At 44.5% G+C, this 19958-nt stretch overlaps 1 protein-coding gene across 2 annotated transcripts in view; it reads left to right on the top strand.

The window, feature by feature from the left end:
- Window positions 1-599: 599 nt before the first annotated feature.
- RTN1 (reticulon 1) overlaps window positions 600-19958 on the top strand; it is a 117283-nt gene continuing 97924 nt past the window's right edge. The window contains exon 1 of one of the 2 annotated variants that reach the window (XM_066321606.1): window positions 600-1047. In XM_066321606.1, coding sequence (XP_066177703.1) covers window positions 858-1047 — 190 coding nt within the window. In that variant the 5' untranslated portion in view covers window positions 600-857. The remainder of the gene's footprint in view (window positions 1048-19958) is intronic. The other variant, XM_066321605.1, reaches the window with a different exon arrangement.

The raw sequence follows: 19958 nt of genomic DNA, 5'->3' as shown, positions 1-19958 counted from the left end.
TCTCACTGACAGCAAAACCCCCTGACATTTCTCATCGCCTTGGTACACACACATGACTTTCGTGAGGCAGTAAACAAGCAAATATAATGGCACAAAAAAAACAAAAACAAAAACAAAAACAAAACAAAACAAAACAAAAAAAAAAAAAAAAAAAAAAAAAAAAAAAACCGCAAAACTCACAGACACCAGCAATGAGTTTATTTTGACAACTGCCAATAAGCTGCGATCGTGTCTCAAGCGCGGCTGCAAACAGAGAGAAGCCAACTGGGAAAACAAACCCAGGGGCAGAGTGCGGCTTCCCCCGCTGGGTTCGGGGCTGGCGGAGAGGGGCAGGAACAGGGCGATTTTTGGGTGGGCTCGCTAGGAGCTCTCTGCCCCCTCGGCCGAGCCCGGCGGTGCGGGAGGAGCCGGCGGCTCTCCCGGCGGGCGCGGCGCCGTGCCCGCCTGCGGCGCCTGCGGGATGCTCCGGAGCGCAGGGATGCGGAGGAGGGGAGGAGAGGGAGGCGTGTGCCTGCCTGCAAGCGGGCATTTCTTCCTTTACCCGCACCAGCCGATGCCTACCCTGCCGAAGCAGTTAAACGGGGGAGAGCGGCAGCCCGGCTGGCAGATTCCTGCCCTGTGATATGCCAGCCACAGGGTGACGCAAGGGCTGGAAAGCTCCGACTAACAAGCCATTTTCACCTGCGTAATAAGCGCTAGTGGAGAGCGATACGGCAGCAGCGGCGGCTCCCGCAGCCCGCAGCCGGCCAGACCCCAGCGCGGCCGCAGCAGCAGCCAGCCCGGCGGCCCCCGCAGCCTTTCCGGCGGCCCCCGCTGCACCCCGAGAGCCGGAGACCGGCGGCCGCCTCGCAGGCAGCATGTCAGCCCCGCCGGACCCCCAGGAGCTGCTGCTGGCGGGCACCGGGGTGCACTGGGCTGCGGACGGGGCGAACCAGTACGCGACTGGGGCTCCGCTGCGGGATGGAGATGGGGCTCAGCAGCGGGAACAGCCGGGATTCGGCTCCGCCAGGGAACACCCGCCCGTTACCATGGCGACTGCATCCCCAGGTAAAAGGCGAGGGGTGCTCGGGGATGCTCGACAAAAGGGGCCCTTGGTAGCAGCGTCTCCCGGTTGTCTCGTTCCCGATGCTTTCCTCTGTTTTTCTCCCAGCCTGGCTGCTTGGAAACGTTGCTGAACCAGTTAGTGAGTGCATGTAGGGAAACAGAAAATAACGAGGGATTGCGGCCTTTGCAAATAGTTATTTTTTGCCGATGTGGGGGAGGGGGGGAAGCAGGAGCCAGGCAAGTTCCCTAAAGCTCTGAGCAGTTTGTTGGGCACGAGACGACCAGATTTCAGGCAAGTGTTGAAAGGCATTTGATTTCACCTGACTTGATGTGGATCGGTCCTCGTTTGTCATACACCTGTTCACATCTGGAGTGACAGATCTCAACAGAGTTACTCCAGCTATTCCCCATGCACCTGGAATTCCTGCATGGCCCCTTATGTTACGTCAACAGATTTTAATGAAGTGCCGATTCTGAAGTGCTTGTACATTTTGTGCATGCTTTTGGGACTTGTTCATTTATTTGTGGACTTCTTGCTTGCTGTGTTTTCCACCTTTTGAACACTGAGGTGTGTTCAACTTCAGGTACATTTCAGTTTAGGGTCTGCAGGTTCACTGATTTTCAGTTTATTTTTGGGATGTATTCAATTTCCCTTGGTTTAAGGTTGCTTTCTTTAATAGGTGCATCAATAGCAGGTATAAATCTGTTCATGAACCCCAAGAGGCTTCAGCTCCCCATAGCTTCTGGTAGAAATGTTTAGGGGAAAATGACTCTCTTTCCTTCTTGGTGATAATTCCCTACTTTCTTTCCCATTGCTGTCTGTCAGAGAACCCAAACAGCCAGAAAACCCAGCCCTGGGGGAGCTGCTGTATCTCACTGGGAAGTAGATGTTTCCATTACAGAGCCTGAAGTATTAAACTTGTCTTGAGTGAGCTGAGGGTCAGGGCTCAGGACAGGAATCGATCTCTGTTATGCAATAGCTGCAGGAGCATTAGGAACTGCGTTTTTGGGCTGAGTCCCTTCTAATCCCCTCCAGTCAATCAGCACAAAGAGTAGCTGGCCAGGAAGAGTCTGTGTGGCTACGTGTGCTGCCCTGCTCATACCCACACACATGGTCTGGCTGTGCTCCCGACATGGACGTGTCCCTGCTGCCTGCCTGTGACTGAGTTCAGGGGTAAAACGGGCTCTCCCACACCCTCGGCTGATGTGGGAAATGTTTTGTAGCTCTGGGCAGGCGGCTCATCTGCTGATGTGCTGCTCATTCGCTGAGCTGTGCTGGGTTGTGAAACGTGACTTTCTGCTGGAGGCAGAGGGCTGGGAATGTCAGTCAGGCTGCTTGAGTGTGGGCAAAGAGGGGCAGAATTGGGGTCTCCAGGCAGGGCTGCCTCAACCACATAACGACACAGAGAATTGGGGAAAAAGAATCTTGTGAGCTTTTCCTGTTCACTGATGAATAAAAATATGGCCATGCTGAATCTTGGTGTACAGAACAAAGAGGGGTGGTCTCTTAAACTGTGTAAATCACCATTAAATGTGAAACTGCTTACATTTAATGGAGGCTTCTTCAGGCTTGGCATATCTATAGATTCACAGTTAGAGAATGCAAAATAGAAAAACAGAAAGAAAACAAAGAGAAGGAAAAAAAGAGAAAAAAAGGAAATAAAGATGAAAGAAAAAAAAAACACCAAAAAATTCAGCTTTTGGAATCCTCTGCAAAGGGGTTTTAGATGTGTTTGTTTGTTCGTGTCAAACTGTGGCAAGGTGGAGGCAAAGTGAGTGATACAGAGCTTTTTTTGGTATTTGCTGGCTGGTGGGCTGTCACGCTGTCAGCTCAGCAGTACCATAAGAGTAGTAATGTGCTTTAAACATTTCCCATTTTGTTTTCCCTGCTCAATAAAGAGCCGTTGTGTGGCTGTGCATGTGTCTGGCCGGCCATGGCAGACAGAGCAGCATCCCAAGCAGTGCAGCCCTGTGCACGCAGCCTCCCTCTGTTTGTGGCTGCAGCAGCTGTATTTCTGCTCCACGCTACCTAGAGAGCCACGACTCCCGCCCCCTTCACCGGGGGAAGTAAATAATTCCCTTGTTCTCTCTGTGTGACTAAGTATTCATAAGTTTCTGAATAAGAAGACTGTCATGCTGTTGAATATCTGAAACTGTCAAGCTTTTCTGAAAACTCTTTATTTCTCCTGCTCAGAGAGGGATTCCTGCCTGCTCCTAACCCATAGGAATGGACCCAGCAGGAGATGCACAACTCCAGGTTTTTTACAACACTGCCATAGTCTGCCATAAACTCAAACACTCCTGACACAATGGGCCATCTGGGGCCACTTCAGACAAGGAGCAATCCATCCAAACAGGAGTGAACTGAACTGGACAGAATAATTTTCAGGTAGCTCCCCAGCACATCCTCTATCTTCCTCCACACGTCAGACCAGTCTTTTTTTTTTTTTTTTTTTTTTTTTTGTGTGTGTGTGTGTGTGTGTGAAAACCATGGTTATGCTCTCTGAGGTAAGAGCAAGGCTTGGAGTCTGGGAGCATCTCTCAGCATGAAAATAACTGAAAACAAATGGTGGGAATTTATCACAGGTTTGCAGATATTTGCTTATACAACCTAAACATTTGCAAACTTTCCCTGATCATGGCTTTTGTTTTAAGTTTGAAAACCAGCCAGGGATTGTTGAAAGGTTCAGGAATATTTTCAAGCTGGCCGTGGGCCCGGCTTTGAGCCAAGCTGGCTTTGTGTCAAAACCTGGTGAGTGGTTTCTGAATGATGAAAAGCAATGGATTTCAGTCCCCATTCTTTGGATCAACAAAAATCGGCAGTGATTGAGACTGCAGGAAAAAATTCCCACGAGGAGTGGAAAGCTCAGAGATTTCTCAGGCAAAGTCAGGGCAACAGGGAGCTGCACATCCCACATCAGCTTCTCCTCTTGCAGGGTTCCAATGAAGATAAAATCCAGTAGCTTCTAGGCAGGGAATAAGGCTGTTTCTCTTGCTTTTATCCTTGGCCCCTGAATTTTGCTGAAAATGTCACTCTTCCTCAAATGCAGAATTCTTCTCCTTCCCAAAAATGAATTTTGTTCAGGGCCAAGAGGACCTTGCAGGCAGCTTTGGCAAGGACTGGTGAGCAAAGCAGTTCTCAAGGGCTGGTGAACAGTTACACGTTGGTGAAGAGAGCCCCATGTCACCCAACACGCCATCTGGTCACAGATTCTGTTATTTTATTTTTATGCACCCACAGTGATTAAAATCCCTTGACAGGAATTATTTCCAAAAATATTACACAGTCTAACAGGCGTTCCCCAGGATAAATACATATGGTTTCCTCCAGAGAAATGGCTAAATGGAGGAATGGACTGTACTTCCATACTGGGCACGTTCTTCAGGGAAAGGGAAGGAACTCATACAAATGGTAATTCCTGCATAAGGATCTGGGAAATTTCATGCAGCCTGGTGCATTGTGAGTATTTATAGGATGATACAGTCAGTGGTGTTATGTCCCCATGTCCATGCAGCTGAGGTTGAGAGAATATCCAGCTAATGCTCACTCCAGGCCTCCAGGCGGCCCACAGCAGTCAGGACATCCCTGGCAATCCTGGGCAGTTTCCAGCTGCCTCCAAAGTCAGGTCACAAGTGGGGTCCAGCTGCCCAAAGGAGAGGAGGACAGTACCACAGGAGATGGCATTCATAACTGGGACATGTCTATGGGGACACAAAGGGATGGTGAGAATGGCCTGTGGGGACCCTTCTGGAACAGCATCCAGGGGTTGGTTGGGATCCCCTGGAGTGCCTCAGTGGCGTGGAAGCCCTGTGCTTGTGGGAATAACAGCACCCATTTGGTGTCTGCCCATGAGGGACACAGGGACTCAGAGCTGCTTGGATGAGTTGAGGAACAGCCCCCGAGGAGCAGTGGGAGACCAAATCCCAGGAGTGTTTCATGCTCTGATAGGTGCAGATATAACACAGAAGACTATGAGGGGTGTTGGCTCCCACTGCTCCATGATGAGGACAATCCCTAATATCTGTGCTTAAAGTAAAGCACCTTTTTAAAAAACCCATTCTAATTCACATGATTTGCAGAGGCTGGGTTTGAAGATTGTGCTGTATATGTTCTCACCACAAGCTAACCCCTCAACCCAACCCTCTGCCTGCAAGGGGCTGCATGCACCAGCAAATCTCAGTTTATGGTCTCTCTCCAGTTAGTGGCAGCTTTGCACCTCAGCATGAAAGAGATTTCTGATAGTTTTCAGGCAGGTTGAGAGCCCCGTGGTTCACCTGGGTGGAGAGAGGTAGGCATGGGCATGAAATGTTTATGCTGCTCGGGTTTGGCAGTGACATCCCACTTTTTGGGATGTCAGATCACGGACAAATGCAGCAGATTCCCCAGGACAACTGGCTCTTTGTGGTCTTCCCACCCCTTCCCAGGTGTTGCTCTAGGAAGATCTCCCTCTCCCCAAGCATCCATAGCAATCTGCTGCTCAAAGCCACCACTAAGATCCAAACCCTAATTTTTTAAGTTGCTGTAGAAAAGCCTCGATATGACAGATTCACTGACCTAAGAATGACACAGGGGAGCCTCAGCAGGTGTTTGGAAATATGTCCTGAACTGCCAGGCAACCCTGCTCAGATTGAACCACTTGAGGCCAGATTTGGATTTTTTCAGATTTACTTTGGAAGAGTTTATATTCATTCCAATTTTACTATCAACATTTCAGTCCTTTCTGATTTAGAGAACTGAATTAATTTTCTCTCTGCTGTCTGGATTAGCCACTCAAAACTTCTTATCTAGTGCTGTGAGTGAAGGGGACAGGGATCATTTGGTGTTCTCCCCATTCCCTGGTGTTTTGTTAGTGCAAGCAGATTTTGCAGAGGGACAGAAACAAAGTGGATTTCTTCTCGGAGTTTTCTGTTCTTGTAATCCTCATGAAGCTTGAAAAAGTAGCCTAAGCCCACAGTTAGCCATCAAAAAAAAAAAAAAATCCTGTTGAACTACCATCCTTCATTCTTCCTTGGGTAAAGTCAGAGCAATGGCTTCTGCTGGGCTTCTCTCCAGAAATGCTCTGCATTTGAGGGGCTCTCAGAGGTGCCTAAAACTCCTGGTATAAAATCTCTGCAGCAGTGTAGTTCTCAACTCCATACAGATCAAAATGTAGATGGTTTTGCCCTGTTCCTCACAGGGATGCAGATAGTTCTGTCTGCTTTTACTGCCACACTGATGAATTTTCTTCAGCCTTCAGGGCTGCAACTGGGTTGAGGAAGAGGATGAGGCAGATGAAAGAGCAAAGTAGTACCAGGGAGGGTGACTCACCTGCCTTATTTTAATCTTCATCCCTCAGTAATGAAATGTTTTATTTATAGGCAAGGAACAGAGGGGGAGAGTTTGGGGAGGAGGAGAATGGCGTGGAGGGGAGAGGCTTTGAATGTCCCAGTTACTGCAAGTGTTGGGTTTTGTGAGCTGCAGTATTTTCTGGGCTGTGAATCTCCCCTGGGCTGGTTCATCATCTCACACTGGTCCAAGGGTCCCAGGAGGCACATCTGTCTCCTTTTTTCTTCAGCTCTGGAAATGCCACTCAATGACATGTTTTGTGCCTTTTTTTTTTTTTTTTTTTTTTTTTTTTTTTTTCCCAAGAAACCTGCATTGTGCAGGTATCAGTCTGTCTGAGGACAGCAACCCCATAAAATGCTTGCATGTTGTCTGTTTCAATCTCCCAGAAAAGTTTGGGCAGATCCCACAGGTGTGTTTATCATGTCCTCACAGATGATCCCATGAAGGGGTCCTGGCCCAACTGCATGGCCTGGATTGGGCCAGGATGCTCAGGATTAGGCTTAGGCTCTGCTTTTGGTCCTGAGGCCTGAGTTGGCACTGAGACCTAATTATTTTGTGCACAAGTGTTTTAGCTCAAGGTTCCTGAAACAACCAAAGAGTTGTGCTGCAGGTCCCCATCATCAACAGGGAATGGAGTTTTCTTAAATGGGGACTTCTTAGGAGTTTCCCTCACTCTCCCTCCTTAGTAGCTGGTACCTATAAAATGAGCCAAGTATGCACTGAGAGTTTCAATTTTTAATGTAGCATTTATGTCTTCTGTTCTTCATGTGTTATTCTCTTATTTATAAATCAGGAATGCTTACAAAATTCTGATTTAAATGTTCTTGTTTTTCTTGGGTTGTTTGTTGTTTGTTTGGGTCCTTTTTCAAAAGAGAAGGTGGCCTCCACATAGCAAACCATATTTCAAATAAAGAAGCATTATTTGTAATTAGTTTTCTAATTTAGGAGAAGCTGTAGAGTTGGCATGATTCAGCACTCGGGAGCACACCTCACATTTAGTGTTCTTGTTTTCTTAAGACATTTCTGATTTATGGTTAGTCTATTCCTCCAAGAAACCTCATACCTTTAACAATGAGAATATATTCTTGGCACTCACCTGCAAGACAGGACTTGAAACAGAGAGGACCTAAATCATCTATTTCTGTCCTCCTTGTTTCAGTGAAGTATTTAAGATTCTAATTTTATGGAACATAAGTGCATTCTTAACTGCTATTAAAATTAGGATGATCTTACACATATGCATAAAGGTGAGCATGTTTTGTTTAATTTAGGGATAAATGAGATAGAAGATACATCATGTATAAATTGGCTTTATTACCCATTTGACCAGACTGCTTCAGGACACTTGCATGTAAAATGGAAGCACCAGCACTTACCCATCTCATTACAGTACTGTGAAAATTAACCTTTAAAGAGATGGAAAGCTTAGAATGAAAATCATAATCGTGTTGCTGTTGTTCGTTTTGATCTATTGTGTGCATCTAGGTGAGAATAAAAATTGTTAGAAATGACTACATCCTTCATAAGTCTGCCACTTTTAAATATTAAGGTGTTACCTCACAAACATTGGCTTTGTACTTGAATATTCCTTAAGAGCAGGGTTTCCCATCTTTATTTAAGTAACAGCTGATAAAAGAGTTATTTGCATGTTTCTTCCACTGCTGTTATGAGTTGCCTGCCCTTGATGCAGCCTCCTGCTGCCATGAGATCTTGTATGAGAAAAGGTAGCTGGTTTTTCAGAGATGATTTCATCACAATTGCCAGTTAACAACTGCAGCATTCCCAGCATCTCCCTCACATAGCAGTGCCTCCCATCCTGGATGCAGTGCTGCAGCAGGGTGTTTGCTTGGGTGCAGATGATGGAGCAGGGAAGATGCTTTCTGCACTGGGGTGGGTCTACAGACCTGTAGAGTTTTATCAGCTCAAGGCTTCTCTGTGCCATTCAGGACATGAGTTATGTCTTATTTTTCAGCAGTGCTGAATTTATTAACTGCAGCTGATTTATTGCTGGTAGCTTTAAAGACATTGAAGGGACTTATTAACTGTGGCCAGTAAAAAGCAAATGCATGGGGCAGCCTTGCATTTCAGGCTGGAAACTTTCCTGCTTCCAGGATCTTGTATTTCTCATCTATGAGGGGCTTTTTTCAGTCCAGATTATCAGTCCATGTCCTGGGTGCACATGTGGGTGCCCCTGGGTAAGCCCTACTGCTGAGAAGGAGGAAACACCAAGTCTGGCCAGGGCTTTGTACCCCAAACACAGCCCTGGCTACCATCCCTCACCCCATGGGAGCCCCCATGGACATTTCAAAGCCACTAAAGCAGAAGTTACAGATCCCAATGACATCCCCAGCTTTCCCTGCACTGCATTAGTCACTGGCTGCATGATCAAGCAGCAATCCTTGTGCTGGGCAGGCTCTGCAGCACAGCTGTGCAGAGAAGGGCTGCAGACAGCCTGAGCCATCTGAGTCTGTGCTGATGTTCTCCTGCTGAGCCTGGGTGCCTCCACACAGCTCCAAAACGCTCAGAGGCACCTGTGAGAGAACTACTGGAGGGGCAGACTGCACTGAAGGGTTGTGATCAGCAAGAGACTTCTGCCATTCACAGGCCTGATCCATCCCCTAAGTAGGGGCCTATCCCCCCACAAGCATCATTTTGCATCTCAGGAAGGTGGGAACTCCCTCACTCCGCACAGGTTTTGGTGCACACATAACCAGCAGAGCAGCTCTGCGTGAGAATTTTTTTTTTTTGGCCAAGCTCCTGGGCAGCCCAAAGGGCTGGCTCCCGAGCACAGCCTAAAGCTTGCCCTAAATCTGCCACCACCATTCAGGTGTTCACCTGTATCCAGGTCAGCTGCATCCCCCTGTGCTAGGCACCGAGGCCACGGGAGGGCGGGGAGATGAAAGCCTGCAGCCAGCAGAGCTGGGGATCAGTGTCTCATCTCTCCCTGATGTGTGGAGCAGCATTCCATGGGCTCTGTGGGAAGGGGGAATGAGGTTTCACATTCAGCTCTCCGCTGGCTGCTGGGGCACGGAGGGGGGTCTGAACTCCAATCAGTCTTAATTGGGTCTTTCGCTTGATGTCCTTAAAGCGGGGGCAAAAGAGATACACTTGCTGCTCGTGTGCACGGGAGATGTTTTGCATCTCATGGTAATTTCATTCCTGTGGACTTCAGCACCGAGGCACGATGCAACATGCTGGAAATTAAATGTGCACTTCAGGTGACCTGGAAGCTGAGCTGCTCCGTGCAGGTGTGGCTGTGTGATAGCAGCAGCAGTCATTTGTTATTTGCAGACTGATTTCAGTCTTCTAAAATCAGTCTGCTGATCCTCCTCCTTAGGAAAGTTACAAAAATGTGTACTGCAGCTTGTTCATCTTCTGTTTAGTGCTATCTAAGGATGTAGCATGTTTGTCAGTTTGCTGTGTTGGGGTGGGTTTTTTTGTACTTTTTTTCCTTTTTTTACAAAGGTTTATAGCTTTGGTAAACATCATTGAGCAAATGCTCTAAACTGCAATATTGCTGTGCACTAAATTTTAATTGAGACAGTTGCCTTTGATGTAGGGCTAACCTAAAGCTGAGGCTGATTCCTCTTTTGCAGCTTTTGCAGTTCTCTAAAAGAAGACATAATGCAGCTTTTATGTAGTTGCTGATTTCTCTGCTGCTCTGGCAAATTATCACTGGAGCGAATGCAGAATTGATGCCTCAGAATTTCCTGGTTATCCTGAAAGTCTCTGTTAATAATTTGTGATTCTCAGAGTTTAATTAGTTTGTAGGAAAGATGTTAGGCCCAAAGGTGACACTCCAAGATGATGTGTGAGAGTTAAAATCCCAAAGGAGCCCCCTCCTCTGAACACATTGTTTATGGGAAATAACAAATAGAATGGCTTTGGAATAATAATTCCAAAAAATAAAATAAAATAAAATGGGTTTTGAACCTCTGGGCAGTAACTCTGTTTATCACTTTAACTAAGAAATCCTTATAGCAAATTGGCTGGTAAGTGGCATCTTTGTTGCTTGCAAGAGAGGATTTTTGTAGATCCTCAGAGTTTTAGGTAGTATCTATTTTTCTACACAAAAAATTCTGTGAGTGTTTAGTGTACGTTGTACTTTGAACACAGGACTGAAAAGTCAAATAAGCAATTAATTGATTGCATGGACAGATGTGGAGTCATTAAGTCCAACCTGGAGTACTTTTACATGGATGAAATAGGAACTCTGCCTAGGAAAATGCATACCTACCTCTGCTGCCAGGAGAAAGAACTGAATATCCTGAAATTTAAATTTTTTCAGAAATTTGTCATCAGGCAAAGAAAAAAAAATCCTTTGTGCAAGAGATACATGGACCGAAATAGTATTAGTAAAGACAGTGAAATCTTAGAAATAAATGCATGTATTTTCAAATTATTTTTCAGATCAATTCATGTTTCACCTTATTTGGCTGGCAGCAGTGTTTAGAAAATTACCTTTCCTTCCATAGGAAGACATCTATTACAAATATACATAAATTCAGTTTCTAAAGCAGTAATTCCAGCCTGCAAAGTTCTTGGTTCTATTTTAGGATTGCCATGTCATGTACATATTTCCTGTTGTGATTTTTTTTTTCCCCCCTCCCTTTCCCTAGCCTAAAAAACAGCACTGGAGATTATGGAGGATTATCTGAGCAGTTATCATAGTAAAAGCCAGTTGCCATTTTGGGAATATTTTTTTTCCCTCTCGAAGTCCTTTTGACATTAGCCTTTATAATTCGGTGCTGTGTAGTAGAAGTCCAGGTCAGAGCTGAGGAGACAGGCCTGGGGATTAATGCTGTGTGAAATATATGCAATCTCCTTCCACTTTGAACGTGCTAAGCAGACCATGTATAATCCCTGGAATATTTGGTAGATCTGCCAGGCCTTGAAGATGGCATTTGTAATATTTGTCCAGCTACATGTATTTTTTACATGCTTGTCCCTCCCTATGCCATCCAAACTCTATTCAAAAGTGAGAAAGGGCTGAATAAAGACTGAGAAGTAAATTCCTAGGAGGAGATTTTAGAGTTTGGGTTTCTTTTTTTCCTCCTCTCTCTGCTGTTGCTTTTTAATGAATCGTTCTTCTAACCTAGTTTAAATTGAGATTCTAGCATGCTGGATGTTTTGCAGATGAATCATACTGTGCAATGCACTTATGCATATCTGCTGTGCAAGTACATTGTCAGCTTGTATTTGGTAACCTACCAGCAAGCAGGGTCCCTTTTTTATGGAAGCTTGGGATGCTAACATCATTCTCCAAGTGAGAATAATGCAACCACTGATAATAAATCAGCCCGGGTCCGGGGATGTCTCACCACTTTGGCTGCATCCTTGATTAGCATTATCCTCAGAGGTATAAATTAAAGAGGAAAATATATAATCTGGGAAGCTTTCCAGCATCATCTTTGAAAATGAGAGCTCAGTGCTTTGCTGGGATTTCTTTGGTGGAGGAATGCTAATAGCAATGCTGAAGATGTGCCCTGATTGCACCCTAAAGAGTAGGAAGATGCACAGAATAGCTTATTTATTTTTTTCCTTTGTCATCAAGATAACTTCTGATGTTATCTGCATTTGGTGAACAATTTTCTGTGAACAGTGGTTCTGTGAATCGATCCCAGAAATGCAGCTTCAGTCACTCCCTTTTTTACTACTTGTTCCCTTTGTCTGACATCTGTATAGGATCTGGTGCATGTTTTCCCACCTCAGCCTGCAGACAACTGTTAGAGAGTGGACACAGTCCCTCTGAGACATTGGCCAAAACCTGAGCTTCAGCAATAAAGATTTCAGGAATTTCTTCTGTTCCTACAAGGTGTCATCACAGCTGGATGGTAATTCCTGACACCTCCCTCCCCACCAAGGGAAAAAACTGTACTGCAAAATGTGCTGATTTGTAAAAAAAAAAAAAAAAAAAAAAAAAAATCACTGGGAGGGTTTGATTTTTGCAATGTTCCAGCTGTGCTAAATGAGCAGAAAAGGGGAGTTTTCAGCATATCAGCAACATCTTGGAAATGGAAATGCCACATCATCCAGCACTTTCTGGGTAAGTTTTCCCCTTCCCTGCCTGTAATCCACTTGGGTCCTTGGCATTGACTGGAACTCGGAGTTTGGCATGACTTGTTCTTAGAGTCTTGCTCTATATAATGTCTGTGTTTCTATTTGCTTTCCCTTGGCCAGCTCTCTGCCAACATCTTCCTTTGCCTTCCAAGAGATGGCAAAAAGCACAGAATGCAGGACAAAGCTGTTGTTCCTCAGGTTGCCTTTTGGGGAGGCATAAGGTACCTTTATTACTATTATCTTGGTGGAACATTTAACCCACAGGAGGGTGGAGGGTCTCACAAACAGCCCCCAGGAGCTGCATTTGAACTTGATCTGGGTCTGATGAGGCCCAGGCAGTGCCAGGCTCCTCCAAAGAGGTTTTGGCTTCATCATCAGTGACTCAGTTTACAGGGCCTCTCAGGCTGGAAACTCCAAAAAGCCATTCCTCTCCCCTGAAAAAAAATGCAGGGCAGTTATTTTTACTGAGCTCCTGAAGATAGTTATTTTTTTTCCTGCGTGTTATCACTCTTAAATTAATATTGAGGATCCTTAGTTTTGTTTTACAACGGCATTCACCCTTCCAGCTCAACAAAATAGAGGAAATACCGTGTATTATTTGCCAGTTCTACTGACATTGGTAGATTTGCTGAAGCAATATGTTTCAACATTTCCAGACATTTTTCCTGTGGAGCTTTCTCTTCCATAGAATGGTTTTCTGTTTCCCCTTGATTTGAGATGAAAAGAAAATTGAAAATAATATGAAATTTTCCCACAGGACAGAATTTCTTTTGCAACGGCTCAGCTTCTAGGTAATGTCAGGCATAACACAAACCACTGTGATCAGTGTGCTTAATTTCAACCCTGCATTTATGACTTACTCCTTGACATTTCTCCCTGAAGAATAATGACATAACCACGCTTTACTCCCAGCTTGAAAATACCCATTAAAACTGAGAGCTACTGCAACAGCAAGTAGGGTTTGTGAGCATCTATTTAATGCAGTCAACAGGGTTGTGACCTGGGTTTTCTGCCACTGGAAATGAAATTCCCTCCTGGTCCAGCCCATCTCATCACTGCTGTAACACCAAGGAGGTTATTTTCTCTTTATGGCAGGGGACTTTGCCAGCACTGTGGTGAAGAAGGCAAAAAGTGTTCCCCAAGCCAGCAGCTGCCCAGGGTCCTTGGATTTAAATAATTACCATAGAATCATAGAATGGCTTGGGTTGGAATGGATTTTAAAGGCTACCCAGTTCCAGCCCCCGTGCTGTGGGCAGGGACACCTTGCACAATCCCAGGTTGCTCCAAGCCCCATCCAGCCTGGTCTGGAACACTGACAGGGATCCAGGGGCAGCCACAGCTTTTCTGGTCACCCTGTGCCAGGGCCTCATCACCCTCACAGCAAAGAATTTGTTCATAATAACCTAAACCTACCCTCCTTCAGCTGAGGGTCACTCTCCCTTGTCCTATCACTTCACACCCTTGTCCAAAGTCCCTCTCCAGCTCTCTTGGAATCCCTTTAGGCACTGGAAAGGGCTCTAAGATCTCCCCGAAGCCTTCTTTTCTCCAGTCTGAGCAGCCCCAACTATCTCAGCCTGTCTTTAGAGATGTATTCCAGACCTGTGGTAGCTCTCTGCTGGACTCATTCCAACAGGTCAACATCATTATATAGTGCTCCTTCTTCACTCACTTAAAAATGTGACTTGCCTGTTGATGCCAAGCAAGGGAAGGAAAGTGAGGGAAGACAGCAAATAAAACTCTTTCTTCTTAGGCTCTATACAAGACTTTCCTTTTGGGAAAGCCCTCCCCTTCTCATGCTGTGTGAGCAGGAAAGCAATGCCTTTAGGAGTGAAGTGAAGCCTTTAGGAGGCATCAGGTTCCCTTTCCCAACCCTGAACTTGGAGCTGCAACAACTGCTCCCCCAGGTTTGCTGTGCTGCTTGTTTTAGTCAGCTTTTCAGAAATAAAATAAATTAAAAAAAAAAAAGTCTGTTCCAGAAGATTTCAACCAATTTCAGTCCCATTCAGCTGGATGGCAGCAACTTCTAGAGCAGGTAAAATCCAAATCTTACCAGGAGTCTTCTGCTCCTGCCTGCTTCCAGCACCAGGTGTCCTAGGGTTTTGTAACTTTTAGAAACGAAGAGCCAGATGTGAGCAAAAAAAGCCATGTTGAGCAAAGAATCTGCAGAATTGCTCACTCAGATTTCTGGTTACAACTGCTCTGCTGTGCCAAGCACAAGTTTCTGAGAAGATTAATTAAAGAAGCTGGTTTCTAACCTTGTGCAACATAAAGTTGAGAGGGAAAAGGGTGTTTCCTCCTGGTGCTTGGTGGAACTGTCAGGAGAAATGAGCTACTTTTAAAATCAGTGTAGGCAGAAGGGTAACATTGTGTCAATTACACAGAAGTGTCAGCCCAGGGAGGAGAGGAAGTCAGCATGGAAGGGAAAGTGGATAGCAATAAAAGAAATCTCAGCTACTCTCAAGTGTATGGATCTCTCAAGCAATGGATTTCTCATCAGTTTATGAAGGGATCTAGTGATGGGGGTTAAGCTTATAAATTCAGCAGATGCCTTTTGGTCCACATCCCCTGTGCTCCCAAGATCTGGAGGCGAAGTTTGCCTGCAAAACCATCTCCCTCCACCCTTTGTTCAGTTGGAGCAATTAACATAATTGCATTTGAAAAATGCTTTTGAATTGCATTTTTGCTTCTCAGTTATTTCTTTCAGTCAATTGAAAGGGGATGAAGCCCCCATTCTTCAAAGCAGAGACAGATCTGTTGAGCCTTTCACTGTGTGTAGTACCTGGAAGAGTGCTCTGCCACTGGACACGTGCAGCAGCACCTGCCTCGTGCTGGGTTCACTCTCCAGACCCATGGAGGCTGGCTGAGCTCTCCCAGCTCCTGCATCCAGCACTGGCAAACCACAAGGAAGACCATGAAAAAGCAGAATGATCTTGGCCACCTGTATAAACATTTGGAATAAACAGGAGGAGGTTATGCAGGGACAGGGCACCTCAGCAGGAGGAGCCCACTTCCTAAACATGGGATGGGAAATCCCAGATGAATCCATCAGAGAAGGACTGGGATGTTGAGGGTCACAAGCCAAACCCAAGCTGTCAGGTTTTATCTTCTTTTCTGCATTAAATGCACGAGACAGTGTTTCTTGTTGAGACTCAGATGTTTATACATTCTTATCTATGTTACTGTCTCACAAACTGAGTTCTACAGCACTTCAAGCTAACAAACTAAAAATGGAGCCATCTCTCTCTCTCTCTACCAGGCCTTTTAAGGATAAACTGTCCAATTGAGAAATGACACCTAAATTATTTTTACTTTTAACCCAATAACCAACCACCTGTGGCCCACAATGCTGATTTTTCTGTCCAATTACAAAACACCACCCAGACTCATGAAGAAAGTGAAGGAGAAGAACTAAGCCTCCACCATAAAACCTCCATCTTACCTTGTATATATATTATTATATTCTAAAACCTTAAACTCTAAGCTTTCCACCATGTGATATTACACACTTCCATTCAAACTCCACACCCATAATCCAAGTGCTATCACTCAATTTTGGAAGCCCTTTCCAAGGCCTCAGGTCAAATACAGTGTGTTCTTGGGAGTCAGTGCCTGTCAGCACAGAAAGCCTAAATTTCTCAGTGCCCAGGGTTTCAACACCAAGCTACCATAGGCTGCAAATCTTGAGCTGTTTTGCTGTGGCTAAACAGCAGATGCCAGGCTGAGATGTGGAGATGTGTTTTTTCCTGTGCAAGATGCAATAAATGGCCTGGAGATGAGTGTGATGTCCAGTCTGGAGCCCAACACCTCAGGAGCAGTGCAGAAAACCCAGGGCAGAGGGACTAGAGTGATCAGATGTCAGGGAAATACAGCCTAGGAGGGAAGATGGAAAGAACCAGTTTGAGCTAAAAGTGAGAATTGCTGAGGTGCAGAACAAGAGCAGTCTCTAAGTGCTTTGAGCTCATGAGAGCCCAAGCAAAGAGCCTGAGCCAACCTAATCTCCAGGAATGGGTGTGGCTTCAGTTGCAACCTTCAGATTAAACATTAAGGAAAAAGCCCTTTGGAGAATGTGAACGTGTGGGACAGAGAAACACAGGTTGCCGTGTGGGTGGTGGCTGCAGCTCAGGTGCTGGAGTGGGCAGTACAGAGGGGCATCACCCAGATGCAAAGGGAGTGGTGCTTCTCCCTGAGGCCAGCCATGGAATCAGGTCTTTCAGATCTTCCTGGCCCTGTTTTTTGGTGAATCTGTAAGCTGAGGTGAGGGATGGCAGCAGGAAATATGCTGGTTGTTTTTTTTTTTCTTTTTCCATCTTCATTTGGTTCCTCCTTGGTATAAACCGGCAGCTTCTCTTCCTCTTTGAAAATGTGCATCAACCACAAGTCACAGGAAAGTAGGAATGGCTGATATTTTTGTGTTTCAGTGTCTTTTAATGGTAATTATTTTTTAAAGAAAAATAGCTTTATGTGTGTTTTGCAGGGAAAGCCTGACTCTCCTTCGGGGGACTGGGTGAATTGACTCCTGCAGACAAATCTCAACTTAATATTTAATAAGTTGGACAAACAGCAATCTTCAGCAAAAAATAATAACAAAGATTTTTAATAAATACAGGCTTGGCAGAGAGAAATTATAGAAGATAAATTGTGCAGTGATAGTTGGATACTAAGAGCAGAGTGCCTGCATTCAAGGGAGGAGGAAATGGAAAAAGATACAGCAACTACAATCTTATTAAACTGATCTAATTAGTATTGTTGCAAACAATAAGGTAAAGGAAAATTGGGAAAAGTGCATCATTGATTTATAAATGTGGACTGTGAAGACAAACTTGATGAGTTCAGTAAGAGATGGATTGTTTTCTGACAGAGTTTCAGTGAAGTGAAAACCCCAGCACTGCTTGCAGCACATTTGCTGGGGAGACAGGCTGAGACATTTGAGGTTGTTTATTCTGGAGAAGACTCCAGGGTGACCTCATTGTGACCTTACAGTACTTAATGGGAGCTTATATAAAAGAGGGTCAGTGACTTTTTATGTGGGCAGATAATGATAGGACAAGGGGGAATGGGTGTAAACTAAAAGAGGGGAGATTCAAACTGGATATTGAGAAGAAATTCTTCACTTTGAAAGTGATGAGACCCTAGCACATGCTGTGCAGAGAAGCTGTGGCTGCCCCATCCCTCGAAGTGTCCAAGGACAGGATGGATTTGGGCTTGGAGCAACCTGGGATAGTGAAAGCTGTCCGTTATGTACCTGGGAGGTAGCAGGGAAAGCAGTAAGAGAGATACCAGAGAAAAACGTTCAAATGTTAAATACCTAACACTTGGTTCTGATGTTTTCTGATTTGCTTTGGAACAGTTTTAATTCAATTAAAATTAAAAAAAAAAGAAAAAAAAAGTTCAGTTTTATAGAAATTAGTTTTCCCAGCCAACTCTTTTAAGTAAAAATTTTCTATGGTTCTGAAAGGGTGAGGAAATAATCAATGAACATTGTTTGGAGAAATGTAGCACCTCTTCCCAACTGTGCTAATATTGGTGAGAAAACAGCACTTCCTCAGACCAACTTGTGAGTCAAATTTGGAAATTATTCCCTTTATACTTGGGCTTTGCGGACTGCTCATGAATATTAGAAGTGTGAGCTGTGCTGCTTAATTGTAGCTTCTTGTATGAGTCACATGATTTGTTAATGAGGATCCTTGATTGGAGGCATGAGCAAACACATCTCTTATACATACTTGATTGTGCCAGTTTCAGGGCTCATTTTCTCTCAGTGCTGATACATAACACATTTGTCATTGGCCTTGGCAAACATTTCTTTGCCAGAAAAAAATCATTTCCCAAGTATCAACAGAAGATGATACATGGATTTAGCTAATATAAAGTGTGTAATAGAACAACAGAGTCATAGAATCACGGAATCATTTAGGTTGGAAAAGACTTTTAAGATCATTGAGCCCAGCTGTTCCCCCAGCACAGCCAAGGCCACCATTAAACTATGTCCCCAAGTGCCACTTCCACATTTCTGTTAAATCCTTCCCTTCACCACTTCTGTATCATCTCCTCTGTAACAAAACTAGGAAAATAACATTAAGATTCACTTGTGAGATACACTTGGGTGACAGCAGCATGTGTCCAGCTGTGGGAATTCTATTAGGTGAAGTCAGAATCCTCTTCAGGAAAGGCTGATCCTTTTGCTTTCTTAGCTCTACTGTAAGTTGGGATTTTGGTTTGGGGTTTTTTGTGGGGTTTGTTTTTTTTTTGTTTTTTTTTTTTTTATGTTTAGGTTTCTCCAGGGCATGAGGGTGGCTGTAATTCTCGCCTCAGAACAAGAGTGGGTGTTGCAGCTCCAATATAGCTGCTGCAGCGCCACACCTTCTGCACCTCTCTGAGTCTCATCCTGCATCCAGCATTAATGGGGAATCACAAGGTCCTCAAAAGATGTCCAAAAATCATAGAAAGGCTTGGGCTGGAAGGGACTAAAAATGTCATCTAGTTCCAGCCAGAGGAGATGGGTAGTTTTTACCATTTGTGGTACACTGCTTGTGCAACAGATTTCTCATGAAAGTTTGTTTGTTAAGTTTGAGTAAAAAAAAAACCCTTTGTGTTTCCTGAAGACCCTATTAAAGCACACAGCTACAGCAGAATTCAGGAGAGCCTTCTCTGAAGTACCTCTTCACTGGATTTAAAGCTGTGTTTCATGAATATAAAACATGACATATGTGATCTTCCCTCTGCCTAGCAGCAAGGGCTGATGCTGATATAAGACAGAGTCAATGACCTACCTGGATTGAAAAATAATCTTCATTTTTTTTTCACTGTAAAGGTCAGTACAGTTGAACCAGTTCAGAATCCTCGACCTACTTGATTGCTGAAGTTACAGATTATGTTTTTTTAAGAGTACAAAAATGCGATTATCTCTTTGGAAGATGATTCCACAGGTACAATAGAGTCATTTTGTGTTCCAGCTATGATTCCAACATTGCAAACACTGACAATTGTTTCCCACCTCAAGTCAATGTTGTAAACTCATTGTGGTGGCATGGTTATTTCCAAAATTCCTTGGTCTTTGTGTTGGTTTCAATTATTAACAGAAAGTCATTTCAAACACACTACCAAGCCAACCACAACCCCTTGAATAATAAACATAATCAAAATCAAATTCTTTCCAAAACACAACGTTGTTTTTTGAATAGAGTCACTGACCAAAGGAATAACAGATTAAGGAAGAAAAAAGAGAAAAAAATAACAGTATTGGAGATCTGAAGCTGGGCATGGATAAACAAAAGGGGATCATGGCAGTTCTTCAGGTCTGCAGAAAACATACATTTGAGAAGAAAACATGCAGAATGGTTAGGAAAACATCTGGAAGGAGTGGTGCCAGATGGTTGTTTCCTTTTTTCCAGTATTTTTCTCATAAAATACAAAGACCCAATTTTCATGTTTTTCAATATTTAGAGATCTCAGTCTGTATGTGAGAGGGAAAATAAGGTCTCAAGTAGAACTCTGTGCATGCTTAAAATAATCTTGATATTCTCTGCTT

This window comes from Sylvia atricapilla, chromosome 6 (assembly GCF_009819655.1).
Source record: "Sylvia atricapilla isolate bSylAtr1 chromosome 6, bSylAtr1.pri, whole genome shotgun sequence".
NCBI lineage: Eukaryota > Metazoa > Chordata > Aves > Passeriformes > Sylviidae > Sylvia > Sylvia atricapilla.
The sequence above is the reverse complement of the archived record's forward strand: the minus strand, read 5'-3'. Positions and strand labels throughout refer to the sequence as shown.